Raw genomic sequence first — 18,826 nt, forward strand, 5'->3', positions numbered from 1 at the left:
CTTCCTGCCTCGTTTTTATTCTGTACCGTGTGAGGGGAATGAGAGACTAACTAGGAGAGATTGTGTGAGTGGGGGACAGGGAGGGAGGGTAGTAAATATTCTCGTATGTAAAATAATAATAATAATAATAATAATGACAATAATATAAATAGTAGTAGTAATAGTTGTAGTGGTATTTAATGGTAGTAGTAGTGGTCTTAGTGGTAGTAGTAGAGTAGTAGTAGTAGTAGTAGTAGTAGTGGTAGTAAAAGAACAAACACATAAGGTAGACATCTCACTTAACCTTTACTGGAGAAAAACAATGACAGGAAGGAAGCGCTTGAAAGAATTATGTCAGTACCACCACCTCAACTACTGCCACTACTACTCTACTACTGCAACAACTACTACCATTCTACTGCTACCACCACTACTGTTCAGCTACGGCAACAACTAGGCTATTACTACTACTGCAACAACTATTACTATTCTTCCCCAACTGCTGCTACTACCACAACTACGTCGACCACTACCACCATCACAACTAACTTACCTTCACGTTTTCATTTTTTTTCTTTCTCTCTGCCAGGCCTTTCCAATACATCCAAATATGGTGGAGATATATAAGGGTGGTTTTTGCCTGTCATTCCCTGCAATCATCGCCTTTGTTGCGTCTTTTTTTTACCTCTTTTTTGAACTTTTTTGAACTGGCGTTATCACAGTGACTCGTATTTACATTCATGCTGTCTCCAAATGATTTGACTAGTAATCAAGGAGACTCAAACATTTACTGTCTGACAGATCCCAAATTCCTTGCAGCTCAATTGATGGCCAGGTGTAGTCAGGTTAGAGGGTTAATTTGACTAGTAACCAAGGAGACTCATGCCTACCTAACCCCTTTTAGCGCAGTTGATGGCCAGGTGTTGTCAGATTAGAGGGTTAATTTGACTAGTAACCAAGGAGACTCATTCCTACCTGACCCCTTTTAGCGCAGTTGATGGCCAGGTGTATTCAGATTAGAGGGTTAATTTGACTAGTAACCAAGGAGACTCATGCCTACCTAACCCCTTGCAGCTCAGTTGATGGCCAGGTGTAGTCAGACTGGAGAGTTAATTTGACTAGTAACCAAGGAGACATGGACCCTTTCACCGCCGGAGGATTTTCCTGACCTGAATAAAATCACTTGGAGAGAAAAAAAATTAAATACAAATTGGCTTCTTGATGAGAGAAAGTGTAGCAAACAGACCTTTTTTGTACCTGTAGGGGGTATGAAATGGATATTCTCTCTCTCTCTCTCTCTCTCTCTGTCTCATTATAGCGTCCTCGTAAGCCATCTCACAGACATTCTCTTTACCCCTACAGGTGATCGTGATGGCATTCAGACTTTAAAAACTGGAGTGGATTACATCAACGTTAATGAAGATGAACAGGCGGTGAGTTCTTGTTATTTTGTTATTTGTTCCCCATACAGTTGATGAACAGACGCTAGAACAGGCTGTGAGTTGGTGTTATTTTTTACTGTTCACTCGACAGGTGGACGGGAGAGGGTGACCAAGAATGAGATGAAGGGATGGGGTGGATGTGTGTGTGTGTGTGTGTGTGTGTGTGTGTGTGTGTGTGTGTGTGTGTGTGTGTACCCTACCCTACCATACTTTATCGTGTGTGTGTGTGTGTGTGTGTGTGTGTGTGTGTGTGTGTGTGTGTGTGTGTGGCTACCCTCCCAGACTTTATCGTGTGTGTGTGTGTGTGTGTGTGTGTGTGTGTGTGTGTGTGTGTCTACCCTACCCTACCATACTTTATCGTGTGTGTGTGTGTACCCTAACGTACTTTGTTTTGTGTGCGTGTGTGTGTGTGTGTATGCACCCTACCATAGCCTGCCATACCATACCTTACCCTTCTTGACCCAACCTTCATTTTTCATGTGTGTGTGTGTGTAATACTTAGGTGATAAGATAAAGTACACATTAATCAGAAGTTACCGGCCTACATACTAATATTATCTTGAAGATGTTTGCAGTTTTCTCATGTACTATTTTTGGGTCTTTGTTCAGAGAGAGAGATTAATTTCCGTCCAGTGTAAACGGGAGATTATTTCTAATTCCCCACAATTATCGTCAGTTTGTTTTCACTCAATGGAACTGGTCACACAGCTTCAATAGTAGGTTGTGATTGTGTGACATTTGGTGAGTCTTAGTTATGAGGTACCAGTAGGACTCAGTGTCCCTGGTAACTACTCAGGTCAGCCCTTGAGTCTGACTACACCTGGGCATCAACTAAGCTGAAAGGGGTTAGAGATCTTTTTGACAGGTTCAGACAGACTGTTGGTGTAGAGTGAATGAACTAACTCATCAGTCTTTACTCTAATTAGCTGCATTCTAAACACACACTTAACAACATTACCACAATTAGTGGAGGTAAGAGAGAATTTATCTCAGTTATAGTGTGTTTAACATGACAGATGCATAACTCTTCAGCTCACTTAATGGCTGTGTGTAGTGAGGTGGAAGTGTTGATTTAATTCATTTATCATAACTACAGCTGATCATTTCCTTGTAATCACAAATTACTATTCAGGTTGTGAGGGCCAAGTGCTAGAAATGGCTCACATATTGGGTTGGATGTGTCCACTGTATGACAGGAGTTGGAGAGGGAGGCCTTCATGTGGTTGCACTTATATAGCCTAACTGGGCTGTTCCACTGCCCAGTTATACAAACATCCCTCAGCTCCCTTTCTGATCCCTGAAGAGAGGATGGTGGACCATCAGAGAAGGGCAACTTCAGCTTGCAATCTACCATCTGATGTTGGAGTTGTGCAGATACCAATGTTTGACCATGAAGATGAAATAAGCTGAAAAAAGGATGAAAATGTGAGACAAGTTAACGTGAAGAGAGTGCAGTTTATATCCAGTCTCCTATTGAAGGGAGTGTACAGATCCCAGCCTTTGGCCCTGAAAACCATGCAATAGGCTGCAAAGGAGGAAGACTTAGGCCAGGATAAATTGAAAGGACTGTACCTATATCAGTCTAACCAGGCCATCTTACATTGCAGGAGGTGTATGGATACCAGCGTTCAGCCGTGAAGACCTGCCTGACATGGGTTCTCATCCTGGCAACGGGTGGACTGCTGCGGCTGGTCTTCCACTGGCTGCCAGAACTCATGTTGAAGTCCACACATTCTCGCTGTCCTCTACCCAACGCAACCAAGATACTCATCGTTGTATGTGTTTAAAGCTGTGGTGTTACTTATCCTCTCACAGTCATTGCATATTTTATTTTTTGAGACATTTATAAGAACATATAATGGTTACTGATACAAGGTACTTTATTGCATGTGCTGTTAATGGTACTGTTAGCCTGTTTACTAGTGATTTTTGTGTGAATTATTGTCATGATTTTACATTCCAGTATTTCCTTTCCCCCTTTAAAACCCAAGAGTCTGGGTATTTTGAATTTGTACTGTGTCTAGATATTTAAAGATATGATACTCACATTCTCCATAGTGAACAGAGTAGTTATATATTTTTCTTTCTCCTGGTTTCATCCTCCATTTTCTTCACATGGCCAGACTCAACCAATTACATTTTCTTCCACCCACAGGAGTATTTCAAGAAGTACAAAAGGACTTTCGTGAAGAACATATCAGAAATCCACGCTGACAACATCTGGTGAGTTTTATTCTCTGATAATTTTAGGGAAATCAGGGTTCTTGTTTAATTTTGGGGTACGCTTGGGTAAAATAAGTGCTTTATTTTATTTTCTGGGATATGCTGGGGAAAATTGGTGTTTTGGTTTGAATTTTTGGGATATGTTTAAGGTAAACTGGTGTTTTGTTATATTTTGAGGATGTGCAATGAAAGACACAACTATCTTCCCAAAGTTTGACGCATAAATAGCGGAATAATCGAACCATTTGAAGCAAGCACAAGTAGAGATACGGTTTTCATTGTATTTCACCAGGTGTAAATTTTTTTTGGATGGAACTGGGAAGATAGTTGTGTCTTTGATTGTACTTGTGGGAAATTGGAGTGTTAAGGTGATTTTGGGGTTCACTTGAGTATTTTGGAGGAGGATTTGGTTCTGGGGTCTTGTTTTCTCATCTGAGGTTTTGCAGCGTAAAGTACTAGGGGTTTCAGGTAGTGTTTGGGGGTCAGTTATTTTTATTTGGGAAATGCTTGGCGTTTTGGGGGTCTTGTTGCAGTATCTAGGTCAGGAGTCCTCTGCTATGACACTAATAAATTCACCAATATTTTCTTTCTGGTTTTGGTGATGGAAGGCATTACTTGAAATATTTTGATGTGGCAGCCGTATGAAGGACACAGCAAAAGAGTAGGAGAATAACATGTTAATCTTGGAACATTAAGGTGATAGTAGTATCCTTCAGGGGATAGGGAGGGAGTTGAGGGATGTTTGTATAACCAGGCAGTGGAGCAGGTCAGTTATATCAGTGCCACCACATGCAGGCAACCCTCACTAACACTAATAATTTTGTGGTAGCAGTATGAAGCACATAAAGAGAGTATGAGAAGTCTGTGGTTATAAAGAAGGTATATATATTGATTTTGTGGGGGAACAATAGTTGACCAGAAAAAATAATTTGTCAGAAAAAAGTGATGGTGGAGTGTGGTCTCTGTGGAACAGTTTGGAGAACATTCAGTGCCATAAATAAAATGTATTGATGTACATATTTAAATTCTTTATGTGGTAATTTTTCACGTAACACCTGTGTACTGTGTGTGTATTGTTTGTTGTTGTTGTTGTTGTTGTTGAGGTTCCAGGATCATCTGTATATGAACCTGGTAAACTGTAGAGCGAATCTGCCATCCTCCTTTTGTGGGATAGGGAGAGGGTGGTGAGCCATAGCAGTACCTTTTTCCTTTACTGAGCTACAGGAATTAAGCTGCAAAAGGACTAAACTCTGGGCCAAGTTAAGGTGAGAGGAGTATAGGTAAAATGAACAGAGGAGTGGTGTGTGTGTGTGTGTGTGTGTGTGTGTGTAAGGGAAACTGGTCGTGCTGTGTGTTGTATATAATAATTTTGTGTGTGTTAAGCGAGCAGCTGATCAGTATGCTGGATCATGCCTGTGAATTATGTGCACACACATACACACACACACACATTGTTTTTAGTCGATGTTTTCATTACTTATTAGAATCTATGTTTGCAAAGTGTATTTTGAGGTGATTTACCCACAGTTATTGATAGAGTACCCTTACAGGCCAGTATGCCTTAAATTCGTGCATACTTTATTGGTATACTCAGTTATAAAAGAATGGAGCTGGCAGAGTCAAGTACCGCTGTGAAAGAGAAGGGTTTGCTGTGTGTGTTTACTCCAGGAATAAATAATCTTTAGCGCAACCTAAACTGCCAATCCTCCCATCCTGTGTTCTGACCCAGTAATCTCTTCTCCCCTTTGGTCTAGTTTCCAGCCCAGGTCTGGCAGTAATAAGGTCTGGGAAAGCCTGCAGGATCTCTTCTATTTCTTGATTGACGCAAGGTATTTTTTTCAACAGGCTGATGATGCTTCTCCCTCGATTTTTTACCCCCACCTGGCCTGTCTTTTTCCTGTGCCCTGTGATTTAACCCGGTAAAGCCTGGGACTTCTTTTATATTTCTTGGTACCTCCAGATGATTTGATTTATTGCAAGGAAGATCTGTCCTGTGGAAGAGCTTAACTTTTTTAGCCTGCCATCTCATAGGTACTCAGATTGGGACATGAATTCCACAGCAGACTCTACCAGGGAGATGAAGTAATTTAAATCTTACAGTCATAGCACACACTTCTGATTTAAACTGTCCTGGTCTACACGGTGACCTCATCACAGGAAAACCCTGAAACAGATGAAATTCAAAGTTGCAGTGATGAATGCAATGAAATTTTTTGCCTGTTAAAGTCATAAATCCATCACATACACATTCATGGAGCTGAAAGTGTTATTGAAGGTTGTATATAAATCTTCAAGTCTTGATATTCCCCATCGAGGGTACTGGAGGCTGTATCTATCCCTTCCAGTTCAGAAAATGTATCCTAGTCTCAGTCAGATCAATCCTAGTCTCAGTCAAATCTATCCTAATCTCAGTAAGGGAATCTGGAGTTGGCAAGAATAAAATATATGATAAATGAAGTCCCTAGGCCGAGGGTGAACATCTTACTTTTTTTATTTTGTAATTTTTACCAATTCCATCAGTGTTGTCGTCTGTGAATCAGTTTCTCTGTATGACGTGGCATTTGCACATATTTCTCACCCTAGCATGATTAACCTTTGTCATAATGTGTAGAATGTTTTAAGGATCTGTACATTTTTCCTAACCCAGCTTATACCATTAACTTTGTTTTATAGTGCATTAATGATGGGTGTTGTAATGTAATGTGTCTTTTAGGAGCTGCAGTTATTCCTGTTGCCTCTTCTGTTTTTCTGTATCTTGGACTTTGAAATTCAGTCTGGTGAGTATTTAGAAACTGACTACATTTTTTTTTCTATTTTTCTGCCGATTAATGTTGTCAGCGTCGTGTATTTTGGATTCAAGAGATTAATTTTCAGCTTCCATGGAGAGAAATGCCGGAGAGGTGGCAGGAATTTTGTCATTATTAGTACAGCATTTTGACAGCATGTTTGTAAATAACCTTCTGTGGATTTTGACTCATTAACCCTCATGCATTGGGTGGATTCTCAGTGCTTTTAAAATTACTTGTTGTATATGCAATTAGCAAGAGATGTTGTTCTTATTATTGTGGCCCCAGACTCTAGATGCGAACCCATTGGACTGCAGCATGGAATTTCCCTTCTGCAGTCCACCATCCACCTCTAGGGGGATAAGAAGCAAGTTGAGGGGCATTTGTAAATTGAGCTGGATATATCATTGCCTAAAACTGATTGGCCATACCCCTGAAATATGAGGGTTGATGTAGTGATTGATGTGTACAGTTGATTGAGGAGCATGACATCTAATCCCATACTAATATAGCCACATTTATCCTCATAGATATTGATAATTTGGATTTAATTATGTGTTTAAGCCAGCCTCAGTATTGGTGCGTTCTTACTGGTTAACATTTATACATTAAGCAGATACTGTTGTGATTCACATAAAGATTTATTTTACCCCTTCACTGTGATAAATATTGTGTTACTGTATATGCTTGCATGTTACGGAAAATATTGCTCAGGTCGGCAGGGAATTTTCAAACGAGAGGGCTTAGTTGTAGTCTTCATTAACTTTTACAGACATCTGTCTCCAGCACCCTGCATAGTGAAGAGGTTGCAAACAGCACTAAGCCCTGCAGGACAAAAGATATTTCCTAAAACAATTTCTTTATAATCATTTGAAGGTGGCAGCTATATTTAAAAGAATTATTGTTGGGCTTAAACTGTTAATTATATGGATGTACCTACTGCATAAACAAAAGTAATGTAATGTACTTTGAAAATATAATGTAGTGTAGCCTTTCTTACTCTGGATTTGTTTTGAAATTTATTAAAATTCATAAATAATACAGTAATGTAATATACTAGGGAAATGTAATGTAGTGTAGAGTACAGTACCTTGCCATTGTGGATGTATTTTGAAACTTAAGAATCATGAATAATACAGTATTGTAGTTTGTACTGTAGTTAAGCATGTTCTTATATTTATTTCACTTAAAATTCCTCTTAGTTTTGTGGACAGTTATGTAGATAAAATTTTAAATGTTCTTTTGAGTTATGCAGAAATAATTTTCAATGTTCCTTTTTCCAACAGCACACGGATACTCGTCAGCCCTGGATTGTACGATAGATTGGCAGAAGAAAGTACCTTGTTAGAAAGTGTCTCATTGCAAACTACCTCATTACAAGCGTCCATTTTTGACAGTGTTCTTTTGCTGTTAATTTCTCTGGCCTGACATTTCACCTCTTCTGCTGGTCACTTTCCTCTGTTGGGTGAAATTCCTAAGCCGAGAGAGATATGATATATTTCTCTGTCCATAGATGATTGTCTTTGACATGATCCATCAGGGAGGAAAGTGACTGCCATGCACTAAGTGTGAAGTATATGAAGTGGAATAGCAGGCCAATTTTTTTCCATGACTAGTTGTGTGCACAGGTGTAAATCCTGACATGTGTACTGGTGTGCCCAGGTATGAACCACGGTACAGTGTGCTGCACGGCGGGGCACGCAGCAGCAGCAGTGCAGGGCAAGGTGGCAGGGCGGAGGAGGGAGGCCAGCCATTGGATGACCTGCACCGACCCACAACACTACCTGTACCAACACCAAATGGCACAATCAAAGGTGGGCTTTCCCCTGCAATCCATCTGACATCCTATTAGTTTATTCTTCTAGTCAGTTTGAATCAATGCAGGATGATGATGATGACTGTGATGATGATAATGATAATGCTTTACTGTACCTAAGAAAAAAAAAAAAAATCCACTCCATCGCCTCCCCCAGAGATGGCCAGTGTGCGAGTGTTCATGTGCCGGAAGATTCTGTACATTTGGGATGCTGAGACTGAGTCATTCTATCGCCTCAGAGGACAGGATGTCAGAGTAAGAGGCTTACCACTTTACTACCAGTATTATTTGCAGTATTAGTTGTATGTGTAAAGTTAGAGATATTTCAGAGCACTTCACTGACACTACTGTACACTGATGTTGGCTTGTACAGGCTGATATGTGTACTGTATTAGCTTCCTTTGCAACGCAACTGGCAAACCCTTGTGTGTTGTGGGGACACCTCAGCCACCATTACCATTTTTAAAACTCTGCTTAATTCTTTCTTACTTTAACTGTTTTCCTGCTTTATGCTGTTGGTGGTTAGCCCCAAGCCTATCTGGATGTGAATCCAGTGGACTGCAGGCTGAAAGTCCCTTTGTGCTGCAGTCCACCAACCCCTTATTGAAAGACAGGGAGGGATCAGAGCCCCCACATGAAGGCATCCCCATCCACCATCTCCTTTATAAACAAATAAATAGTAAAGTAGACAGTGAAGCAGGGCAGATGGTGGTGATGGTAACTGAGGCACCCTTGCAGCCTGAGAATTTGTAAGTTGAGTGGCCAAGGTATGATTACATGAAGTTCTCCATGTACTGTGCATTTTCATACTGTCAAACCCGCCATGACAGCAAACGGGTGAGAGCCTACACCAGCACCGCGGCCTGGGGTGGATGGAGCAGGCCCGTCGACGCCAGCTGTATGGAGAGAATGCTATCAAGGTCAAGATCACACCCATACATCACCTGCTCTTCCTTGAGGCGCTGAACCCTTTCTACATATTCCAGGTGTGTTGAGGGAGGGAATTTTGGAGGTGTGATAGGCCTGGAGTGATAGGCTCAGAGTGATAGAAAGGAGTGGTGATAGAAATGCTTGGAGTGGTAGAATAGAGTGGTGACAAAATGACCAGAGTACTGGGAGGGTGTGTGGTGATAGAAAAGTGGAGTGAATCCTGTTTTCTCACCAAAAATTGAAGTATAACGATATACATGTTTGTCATGGCGTTTACTGTTACCACTTCTGCTACTGTTACTCCTGACTCTCGTCTTTCAGCTGTTCTCGGTAATCCTGTGGTACTGTGATGAGTACATGTACTACGCAACGGTTATTGTGGTGACGTCGGTTGTGTCATTGATATCGGAGGTTTACCAGATGCATCGTAATGAAGTGGCCCTGAGTCACACCATACAGTCCACCGATAGCGTCCAGGTGAGAGAGAGAGAGAGAGAGAGTGACTGAGTGAGTGAGTGAGAGTGTGTGTGTGTGTGTGTGTGTGTGTGTACAATATATGTTTATGTGTATTTCTGTGTATGTTTCAGTCCTTTTTCCATACAGGTGATAAGGGAGGGAGGTGAAGACGAGGCCATACCATCGGAACACTTGGTGCCGGGTGATGTTGTGGTCATCCCGCCACAGGGGTGTGTGATGCAGTGCGACGCTGTGCTGTTGCAAGGCACCTGTATAGTCAACGAGTCCATGCTCACCGGGGAGTCTGTGCCTGTCACTAAAACAGCCATTGTAGATCGATCCGACATTCTATATAATGACAAGGTGAGCAAAGGGTTCCATACTGACACTCTCTCACTTTCACTGTTTCTGACTCACTCTCTCTCCCTTTCACAGTTCATATCATAAGCTTTCATGAGGATCTGTGCCTTTATAAAATGAATGAACTGTATTTGTGTATAAGATCAGTTGAGTATTTGTGTCTTGTCTTTGTGTATTTGTTTCTTATGAATATGTGTCTTTGTGTATAAGATCACTTGTATGTACTTAGATATTCACTCATACTGCCACCAGACTTCCTTATTTGTTAACTTTCTGGATAGGACATTATCTGCAAGGACAGAGTAAGCACAGGGTTTTTTATTCTGAAACATTTTCCTTGGTGAATCTCCTTGTTTACTAGTCAGATTGACCCCCCCAGTCTGATTACACTCAGTCGTCAGGTTAGGTGAAAGGTTAGGGATGCTTTCCAGTTTAGAGCAAATACACTAATAAAATAATAATGATAATAATAATAATAATAGTGTAATAATATTAAAACACATTGCTTCTTTTTCACCTTGTCCTGTGCCATCTGGCCGCCTTTCATTCAACTCAAACACCTTTCCACCCTCAGGAACACTCTCGGCACACACTCTTTTGTGGTACGCAAGTCATCCAGACACGTTACTATGGGGGAGAGCGAGTGGTTGCAGTGGTGGTGCGGTGTGGGTTTCTCACCAGCAAGGGTGGGCTAGTACGATCCATTATGTACCCTCCGCCTGTTGACTTCAAGTTCCAGCAGGACTCGTACAAGTTTATTGGTGTACTGGCCGGAATTGCCTCCATCGGCTTTATATACACTGTGGTGACGAAGGTAAGAGAGAGAGAAACTAACAGACAGAGAGAGAAAGGAGAACAGCAAGAGAAATTGAGAGGAATAAGACAGACAAAGTAAATGTGAAGTAGGGAAAGAAAATAAAAATAAAGAGAGTGTAATTGTGTTTCCATTTTCAGTACCTGCGAGGTGTGTCTACCTCCGACATTGCACTGGATTCCTTTGACCTCATCACCATCGTCATCCCACCGGCCTTGCCCATGGCTATGACGGTGAGAATTTGTTTATGTACAGTGCAGCATAGACAGACCTGGTACTGCAGAGGGAGGCCTTCTTGTGGTGGCACTGGTATATCTGGGTAGCTCCACTGCCTAGCAATACAAATGTCCCTCATCTCCTTGTTTGTCCCCCAAAAGTAGGATGGTGGACAGCAGGAACAGGACTACTTCAGCCTGCAGTCCTCTTGATTTACATTCAGATGAACCTGACCACAGCAGCAACGTGTATGTAATTTACTGTATACGTAAATGTCAATAATAATATAAAGCACATGTGACTTATAAGCAGTACTCATTGTCATCTGTTGTCCTTCAGGTTGGTATCCTGTACGCACTGCAGCGGCTGAAGAGCAAGAATATATTTTGCATCTCACCACGCTCCATCAACATCTCCGGTGTGCTCAACTGCATCTGCTTTGACAAGGTACAACATGCTGTCTGTCTCACCAACTTACCCTGACATAACTTTAAGTGGGAATTGGTGTTAAGATGATGATGATGTTGCTTCTACAGTACGTTAAATTCCATGTTCCCTTTGTGTCATCAGCATCGTCATTGTCATTCTGTATTTCCACCTTTAAAGAGTGTGGTCCTAGAGAAGGGCACCCTTACACAGTGGCAGTGATATAACCATGCAGTTCTGCTGCCTTTTCATACAAATATCTCTCAGCACTTATCCCATCCAAAAAAGAGGGTGGTGGACTGTCTGAGAAGGGCAGCATTGACCTGCAGTCCATGGGGTTCAGTTCAGCCAGGAGCTAAGATGGGGTGAGATAGCTTCAGTCATTTTGCATTTTCAGCATCAAACCAGTGATATATGAGTATCATGAGAAGTTCAGTGTATCAAGTTTGGATTTCCTTGCCCGACAACACTGGCTTATCTCTGCACAGACTGGTACGTTGACGGAGGACGGTCTGGACATGCGTGGTGTCATTGGCGTGTCGGGTGGGTCTGAGGGTGGTGTTGACGGCCCCATATGCCTGGCACAGATGACACAGCCTGCCAAACTCCCACATGACCATCTCCTCTTCGCCATGGCAACCTGTCACACCATCACAAAGATTAATATGAAGCAGGTATTTAGCTTTCTTCTGTTTTAATAAAAAATTGGGCTGGATTTTTCATTTCATCAAGGTCAGTATGACAGAAGGGTATTTAATTTTTGTTTTTATAATGAAGGATCTAAATAGGTAAAATGTACTTGGTTATGAGGAACACACTGAGGTGGTTTGGCCATGTGGAGAGGATGGAGGGTGAAAGACTGACAAAGAGAGTGTATGTGAGTGAGGTGGAGGGGGGAAGAGGGAGGGGGAGGCCGAGGATGAGATGGAGGGTTGGGGTGGAGAGGTATATGAGAGAGGGGGGTGTGAGTTGGGAGCAGGGCGGTGAAATGGCGGGGGACAGGGCGACTTGGAGGCGATTTGTTTGTGGCCACCCCAAACGGGATTGAGGCGTCTTGCAATAGATAGATAGATAGATACTTGGTTACCTTTGTCCCTGGGAAGTGCAGTACAGTTTGGGAGGGTTTTGTAGATACTAATCAAAGTTTGCCCAGTTGCATGAGCCACACTCCCATTCACCCACCATTTAAGTGTCCAGAATTCTGGCTCCACCTAATGGTTGAGAAAATAAATTAATAATAATATACCATAAATAGATTAAATAAAATTTTTTAAGAATCTGCATATATCCAAAGAAGAAAAAAAGAGGGAAGGAGAGGGAGGGGTAGACCGAGGATGAGGTGCAGGGATGGAGTTGAGAGGTATATGAGGGAGGGGGGGGTGAGTTGGGGGGATGGTAGTCAAATGGTGGGTGACAGAGTGACTTGGAGGCGTTTTGTCTGCGGCCACCCTTTGCGGGATTAGGGCGTTGGGCTATAGATAGATAGATAGATAGAAAAAAAAACAAAGGCATATATGACCAAGGCCTTCAGAAATGTGCTGGTAAATGTGACTGTACCTTCCCCAGGTTGGTGACCCCCTGGACCTGCGTATGTTTGAGAGCACTGGGTGGTTGTTGGAGGAGCCTGGCCTAGAGGACACCAACCGCTACGACATGATGATGCCGTCTGTTGTACGACCCAGCGCACCAGATGTTGTCATCAGCAATGAGAACGTGGAGACAGAGGTAAGGCTGTTGAGTGGAAGTGACTGATTTATTTGTCTGTCTATGTGTAGCCAGATACCATAATCCTGTAAGGGGTGGCTGTTTGTTTTTAAGTTAGTTGTTTTGCAAGGAAGGGCACAAACCCTCCACCAGCCCACTTGTTGACACAGGAAAAATGGTTGGTTGTTGATTATACAGGATTTCCTTCAGAGTATTTTTTTTTTTTTTCTTCAGTTAATAATTCTACTCTACTATTTTTACTGTGACCTTGCCTAAAATGACCATCTCTTTGTCATGAATGCTGAGTTGTAGCAATAGATTAATACTAGAATATAATGCCAGTCATGGAGGAGTGCTAAGAAGAGGGCATAGAGGTGTAATACTGTCTTTTTCTGCCACTGAGCTGTGTGAACTAAGCTGCAAAAAGACAAAAATTTAGGGCAGATTAGTGTTAAGGGAATATAGTACAGTAAGTCCTTGTCATAAGCCACCTTTTTGTATACTGTATATTATACTTTGCTGCCAGAGCCATAGTACATTACAGGTATAAATATTCTTCTGTTACTGTAACTATTCCACATTTCTGCATTCTCTTTAGCTGCCACCAGCCTAACATTTCCTCTTCCCTCCTCCCAGCCGCCCCTAGAGTTGGGCATTCTGCGGCAGTTTCCCTTCTCTTCACGGCTGCAGCGCATGTCTGTCATCACACGACGCCTGGGTGCGGCAAACTTCGAGCTCTACTGCAAGGGTTCCCCAGAGGTGGGTGGAAGTGGTTCGTGTATCAGCAGTATCCAATTATTCATACAGACACTCTGGATTAGGCAGAGTTTTTATTCAGGAGGTTCAGTTTAGTAATCTCTTTTTACCCATGTCTCTGAATCCTACGCCATATTGTTGAATTGGAAATGGGGTTAATGAGAGAGAGGGAGATGAAGGGGAGAGTCAGACAGAGACAGAGGAAGAGAGACTTGAGCACCATGTCTTTTTCCACAGATGATCGCCAGCCTGAGCCGTCCTGAGACAGTTCCCATCGACTTCACGGAGCGGCTCCTGGGCGAGACAGCCGAGGGTTACCGCGTGTTGGCCTTGGCGTGGCGGCCCCTAAAACTGTCCTACCTCAAGGCCCAGCGCATCTCGAGGGAGGAGGTGGAGTGTCAGCTGGAGTTCCTTGGCCTGCTGGTCCTGGAAAACCGGCTTAAGAAGGAGTCGGAGGAGGTGATTACAGAGCTGCACGCTGCCAATGTTAGGACAGTGATGGTCACGGGTGAGTTAGAAAGAGTGTATGTGTTTGTTTATATTTTGAGTATTTGCTTTCAGTGAGGTACAGTGCCTCAAAAAAGTATCAGAACATCTATGTGGGAAACAAACTGAAAAACCAACGATGTGATCTGAAACACGCCTGAGATGAACGTACGATTTCAAAACTATCTGCCCCTAAGTACGGATACTTTCTTGAGGCACTGTACAGCACATAATATTGATCCTAAGGCAACTCGCTGAATTCCACCCATCAGCTCGTAATTGGGATTGGTTTATGGTAGGGCAGGGTAGGGTAGATTGGGTTGAATTAGGCTTGTTAGGGTTAGGTTAATGCTGTTTTTTTATTTTTTATGCAGAGAAGAAAATCAGAGAAGTGTGCATAGTTGCTCTTAGAAAAATTCTAAACAGCATAAAAGTCCATACTTCCTTTTCCACTCCAAGGTCGGGAGAGGTAGGATCCAGAGGAGAAAAAAGAAAAAGAAACTTGGTAGAATGAGATACCAAAGAGAACTAAATCAAATCCATTCATTTCACAGTGTCTTGATATATTGCATTTAAAAGACTGGGGATCACAGGGTAGGAGGAAATACAGTCTGATGAAGCCAGTTGTAGAGTTGACCTGTTATATGCAGTGCGTGAATGACTTGAGGGTATTGATTAACTCGTAACTCCACAGGTGACAACATGCTGACGGCTCTCAGTGTTGGCCGCAAGTGTGGTTTGGTTAGTCAGCATCGTCCAGTCATCACCCTGACAGCCTCAACACCGCACCATGGACATAAACCCTCGCTTCAGTTCCACGCCACACCCGCCACCACACCGGCATCTGTGGTAAATATATGTGTGGTTCTCTCTCTATTTTTCTACTCTCATTCCCCCTTCCTTCCTCTCTTGTCTTCCTTTTCATTCCACAGCAGCATCTGTGGTAAATATATGTGTAGTTCTCTTTTTCTTTCTGTTCTCTCATTCCCCCTTCATCCCTCTTTTCTCTCATTCCTTCTGTCTTTTCTCCATGTCTGCATCTGTGATAATCCACATGTCTGGTTATTGATTTTGTCCAGACCTCCTGATTAGGATTATGGTCTGTGGCTCATAGTTTATCTGTCTATCTATCAAACTGTGTATCTGCTGTATTTAATTGTATGTCTGTCTGCCAATTTGTCTATTTATCAATGTCTTTTTAAGTACTGCATCTGCCAGTATACCAGGATCTACCTATTTATTTAGCTACATGTCCCTCCATCCAGTCATTATTTTTTCTTCTGTCAGTCAGTGGGTGCATCACTCTATCCCCAGACTGCTGACAAAGGAACCACCAAGATAGACCTGGACCACGACACCTCGTACTGCCTGGCGTTGGAGGGACGGTCCTGGTCCGTGGTCCACCAGTACTACCCGGACCTTCTGGCCAAAATTGTGGTCCGAGGGGCCGTTTTTGCCCGCATGAGTCCCGACCAGAAGCAGCAGCTGGTGTTGGAGCTCCAGGGTTTAGGATATTATGTTGGTAAGTATATGGAGTGGAGGTATATATGAGAGATGGGGGTGTGAGGTGGAGAGTGTGGTGGTTGTGATGATGTTGATAAGTAGTTACAGGATTATGATGATGGTGATAATATCTAAGACTTATTTATTGCAGGTATGTGTGGTGATGGTGCCAATGACTGTGGTGCTCTGAAGGCAGCAAACGCTGGGATCTCTCTCTCCGAGGCTGAGGCGTCTGTGGCTTCCCCCTTCACATCTGGGACCCCAAACATCTCGTGCGTGCCCAGACTCATTCGTGAGGGGCGATGCGCACTTGTTACGAGTTTCGGGATCTTTAAGTACATGGCTGGATACTCCCTGACGCAGTTCGTGTCCATCATGATCCTCTACTCCATTGATAGCAACCTCACGGACCTCCAGTTTTTATGGATCGACCTTTTCCTGATCACCGTCTTTGCAATTTTCTTTGGACGTACACAGTCCTACGAAGGTCCACTGGCTGCTTATTCCCCCCCGGCCTCTCTCCTTTCCGTAGCTCCCATCATGTCCATCTTGCTTCACATCACACTCGTCATCAGTTTCCAGACTTTTTGCTTTTTCTATGTACAGGAGCAGCCTTGGTTTGTGCCGTTCAATGCCACAAACTCGGATGAGGTTTTGGCTGGACACGAAAACTATGCTGTGTTCTCGGTTTCGCAGTTTCAGTACATCACACTGGCCGTTGTTTTCTCGCGTGGTCCGCCCTTCCGTCAGCACATCTACACAAATGCCTTGCTCTTAGGGTCCATCGTTGTCACCACTGCGCTTTCCATCCTCCTCACGGTTGCCCCTCCGGAGTTCATCATTGAACACTTGGAGCTGGTTATGCCTCCAGATGATAACTCACAAGCCTACTTTTTCCGCTGGCAGATGATCCTCTTTTCACTCCTGTACACGGTGTTGGCAGTGATCGTTGAGTACCTCATCATTGACTACCTTTTCTACCAGAAGTGCAAGAAGATATTCCACAATGTAGACAAGTCCAAGAAGAAGTACCTGGCCATTGAACGTGATCTCCAGCAAGACAAAGCATGGCCGCCCCTCGTTTCAGTGGACAAAACCAACACAATTGACCAGAGCGAATTAATGTTGGACCCTCGGAGACTGGACGAGACCGGCACGGAAGCCAACGGTCATGCTCAGCCAGTCGTTACCACAGTCACACAATTCCAGTCATCCCTATGAGAGTTGGAGAAGATTTGGGTGTGTTTTGTGCAGTACGTGTGTTGAATGAGTATAGCCGTTCAATGTGAGAATGTCTTTTGCACATTGTTTATGCTGCTCCCAAGCATGTTTATACAGGATGGGAAGACCTCTTGAAATAATTATAACCCTTAAACTGTATAAAATTGTCTGGCGGTACCAGCAAACAGGGAGGGTGTGGCAGTAGGAAAGGGCATAACTTGGTGACCTAATGCATGAGAGAAGTGTAAGTAGAAAATGCTATATCAACATGGATCCAAAGCTTAGTGTTTAGGGAGCTAGAGTTACTGATAACCTTGTGGGTGAAAATAATGTTCCATGCAATTCACCCATAAGGTCATCAGTATCTGTAGCTCCTTAGTGGTTGATATATGGGACTTCGTTGTTACAGGATTTTTTATTTAGGATTCTCCCATCTATCATTCCCCAAAGTTATGCCCTTCCTCTCGAGAACTGCTGCACAGTGAGAGAGACATGACTGTGCTGAATGGTTTAAAAAAATTAATTAATATATATGGAAGTAATGGAGTACTGGGTGAAGGGAAACTTTTACACTGACCTGTTTGATATTATATAGATGCTGAATGAGTTTGAGAATAATTGAGATGATGATGATATGCTTGTGTGAAGAGCCAAATTGTGGATATGTATGCCTGTTAGGTGGAGTTGATTCCACTACAGTAGTGTGAATGGTGAATGAGAGTGTGGTCCATTCAGCAGGGCACACTCCGCCCACCAACCCACCCACCCACACCATCTCAAAGGTGGGTATTTGTGAGATAATCCACCAGGAAACACACGAGTTTAATAAGTTGTTATGGAACTTGTGGCTGTACCTGGTCAAAGCACAGCCAGGGGTAAAATAGACAAACAGTCCTCATATACCTTTAATAATTTGATAGTAGCACTGGATCTTAACCGGGATCTTCACATATGCAATCACTAAAGTTTCCACACTGTTAACTGTCACAGAATTCTGTCATCGTCATCATCATCATTCGCTGGCACCCTGGATCTAGTCTCAGGGCCTCTTACCAGTTGCTGCTTTCATGGAACACGTTGCCAGTTAATTACAACCTCTGTCAGCCTTCCTAAGCACCAAACAGTGAAACCTGAATCACCTGCACTGATCCCAGGCAGTGAAACAGACTCCAAAACACCAAGATCCCGAACAATAAACTTATCACAGTTGAGATGATGATGTTGATTGATGGTGAAGATGATGATGATGATTACTGTTGTTCTTATATGCTTTTTCATTTTTTATTCTCTGTCCTACCTCAGCCCATGTTGTTGCTATAAATCAGGACTGCATGATGATGATGTTCATTACTTGCGCTCTGTAGTTTCTGACAACATTCCTTATGTTTTTACTTATCTTCAAGGACCCAGTGGGAAAAAGAGAGAATCATAGAACGCAAGTGTTTTTATGGTGAGTGATATGTCTTAATGATTCCGATGATAATGATGATAATGAATGAAGTATGGGTAGGTGAGAATGCCAGTGACTGAGATTGAGATGGGATGACAGTAAATGAATGTAGAATAGGATGAAGATGAATGACAGAATGATAATGAATGATTGGGAATGGATGATGATGAGTGAAATTGTGTTTAGATGATGGTGATGATGATAATGATATCAGTGAATGCCAGTTATTTAAAGCACTTTCATATCAGTTTTTGGCTT

General features: G+C 42.7%; 1 protein-coding gene across 1 annotated transcript in view; it reads left to right on the forward strand.

Moving 5' to 3' along the window:
- Positions 1-17,253, forward strand: part of LOC145395899 (polyamine-transporting ATPase 13A3-like) — a 32,110-nt gene extending 14,857 nt beyond the window's left edge. Inside the window, exons 2-20 of the mRNA XM_080269422.1 lie at positions 1,342-1,412; positions 3,029-3,196; positions 3,577-3,644; positions 5,399-5,473; positions 8,093-8,244; positions 8,404-8,501; positions 9,077-9,232; positions 9,498-9,653; positions 9,780-9,995; positions 10,567-10,806; positions 10,947-11,039; positions 11,362-11,469; positions 11,937-12,122; positions 13,015-13,173; positions 13,789-13,911; positions 14,146-14,416; positions 15,089-15,255; positions 15,709-15,916; positions 16,049-17,253. Of these exons, the coding sequence (XP_080125548.1) occupies positions 1,342-1,412; positions 3,029-3,196; positions 3,577-3,644; positions 5,399-5,473; positions 8,093-8,244; positions 8,404-8,501; positions 9,077-9,232; positions 9,498-9,653; positions 9,780-9,995; positions 10,567-10,806; positions 10,947-11,039; positions 11,362-11,469; positions 11,937-12,122; positions 13,015-13,173; positions 13,789-13,911; positions 14,146-14,416; positions 15,089-15,255; positions 15,709-15,916; positions 16,049-17,118 (3,785 nt within the window). The 3' untranslated portion in view covers positions 17,119-17,253. The remainder of the gene's footprint in view (positions 1-1,341; positions 1,413-3,028; positions 3,197-3,576; positions 3,645-5,398; positions 5,474-8,092; positions 8,245-8,403; positions 8,502-9,076; positions 9,233-9,497; positions 9,654-9,779; positions 9,996-10,566; positions 10,807-10,946; positions 11,040-11,361; positions 11,470-11,936; positions 12,123-13,014; positions 13,174-13,788; positions 13,912-14,145; positions 14,417-15,088; positions 15,256-15,708; positions 15,917-16,048) is intronic.
- Positions 17,254-18,826: the final 1,573 nt, after the last annotated feature.

Source organism: Coenobita brevimanus, chromosome 33, assembly GCF_032717465.1.
Source record: "Coenobita brevimanus isolate Jiangsu-jjx chromosome 33, ASM3271746v2, whole genome shotgun sequence".
Taxonomy (NCBI): domain Eukaryota; kingdom Metazoa; phylum Arthropoda; class Malacostraca; order Decapoda; family Coenobitidae; genus Coenobita; species Coenobita brevimanus.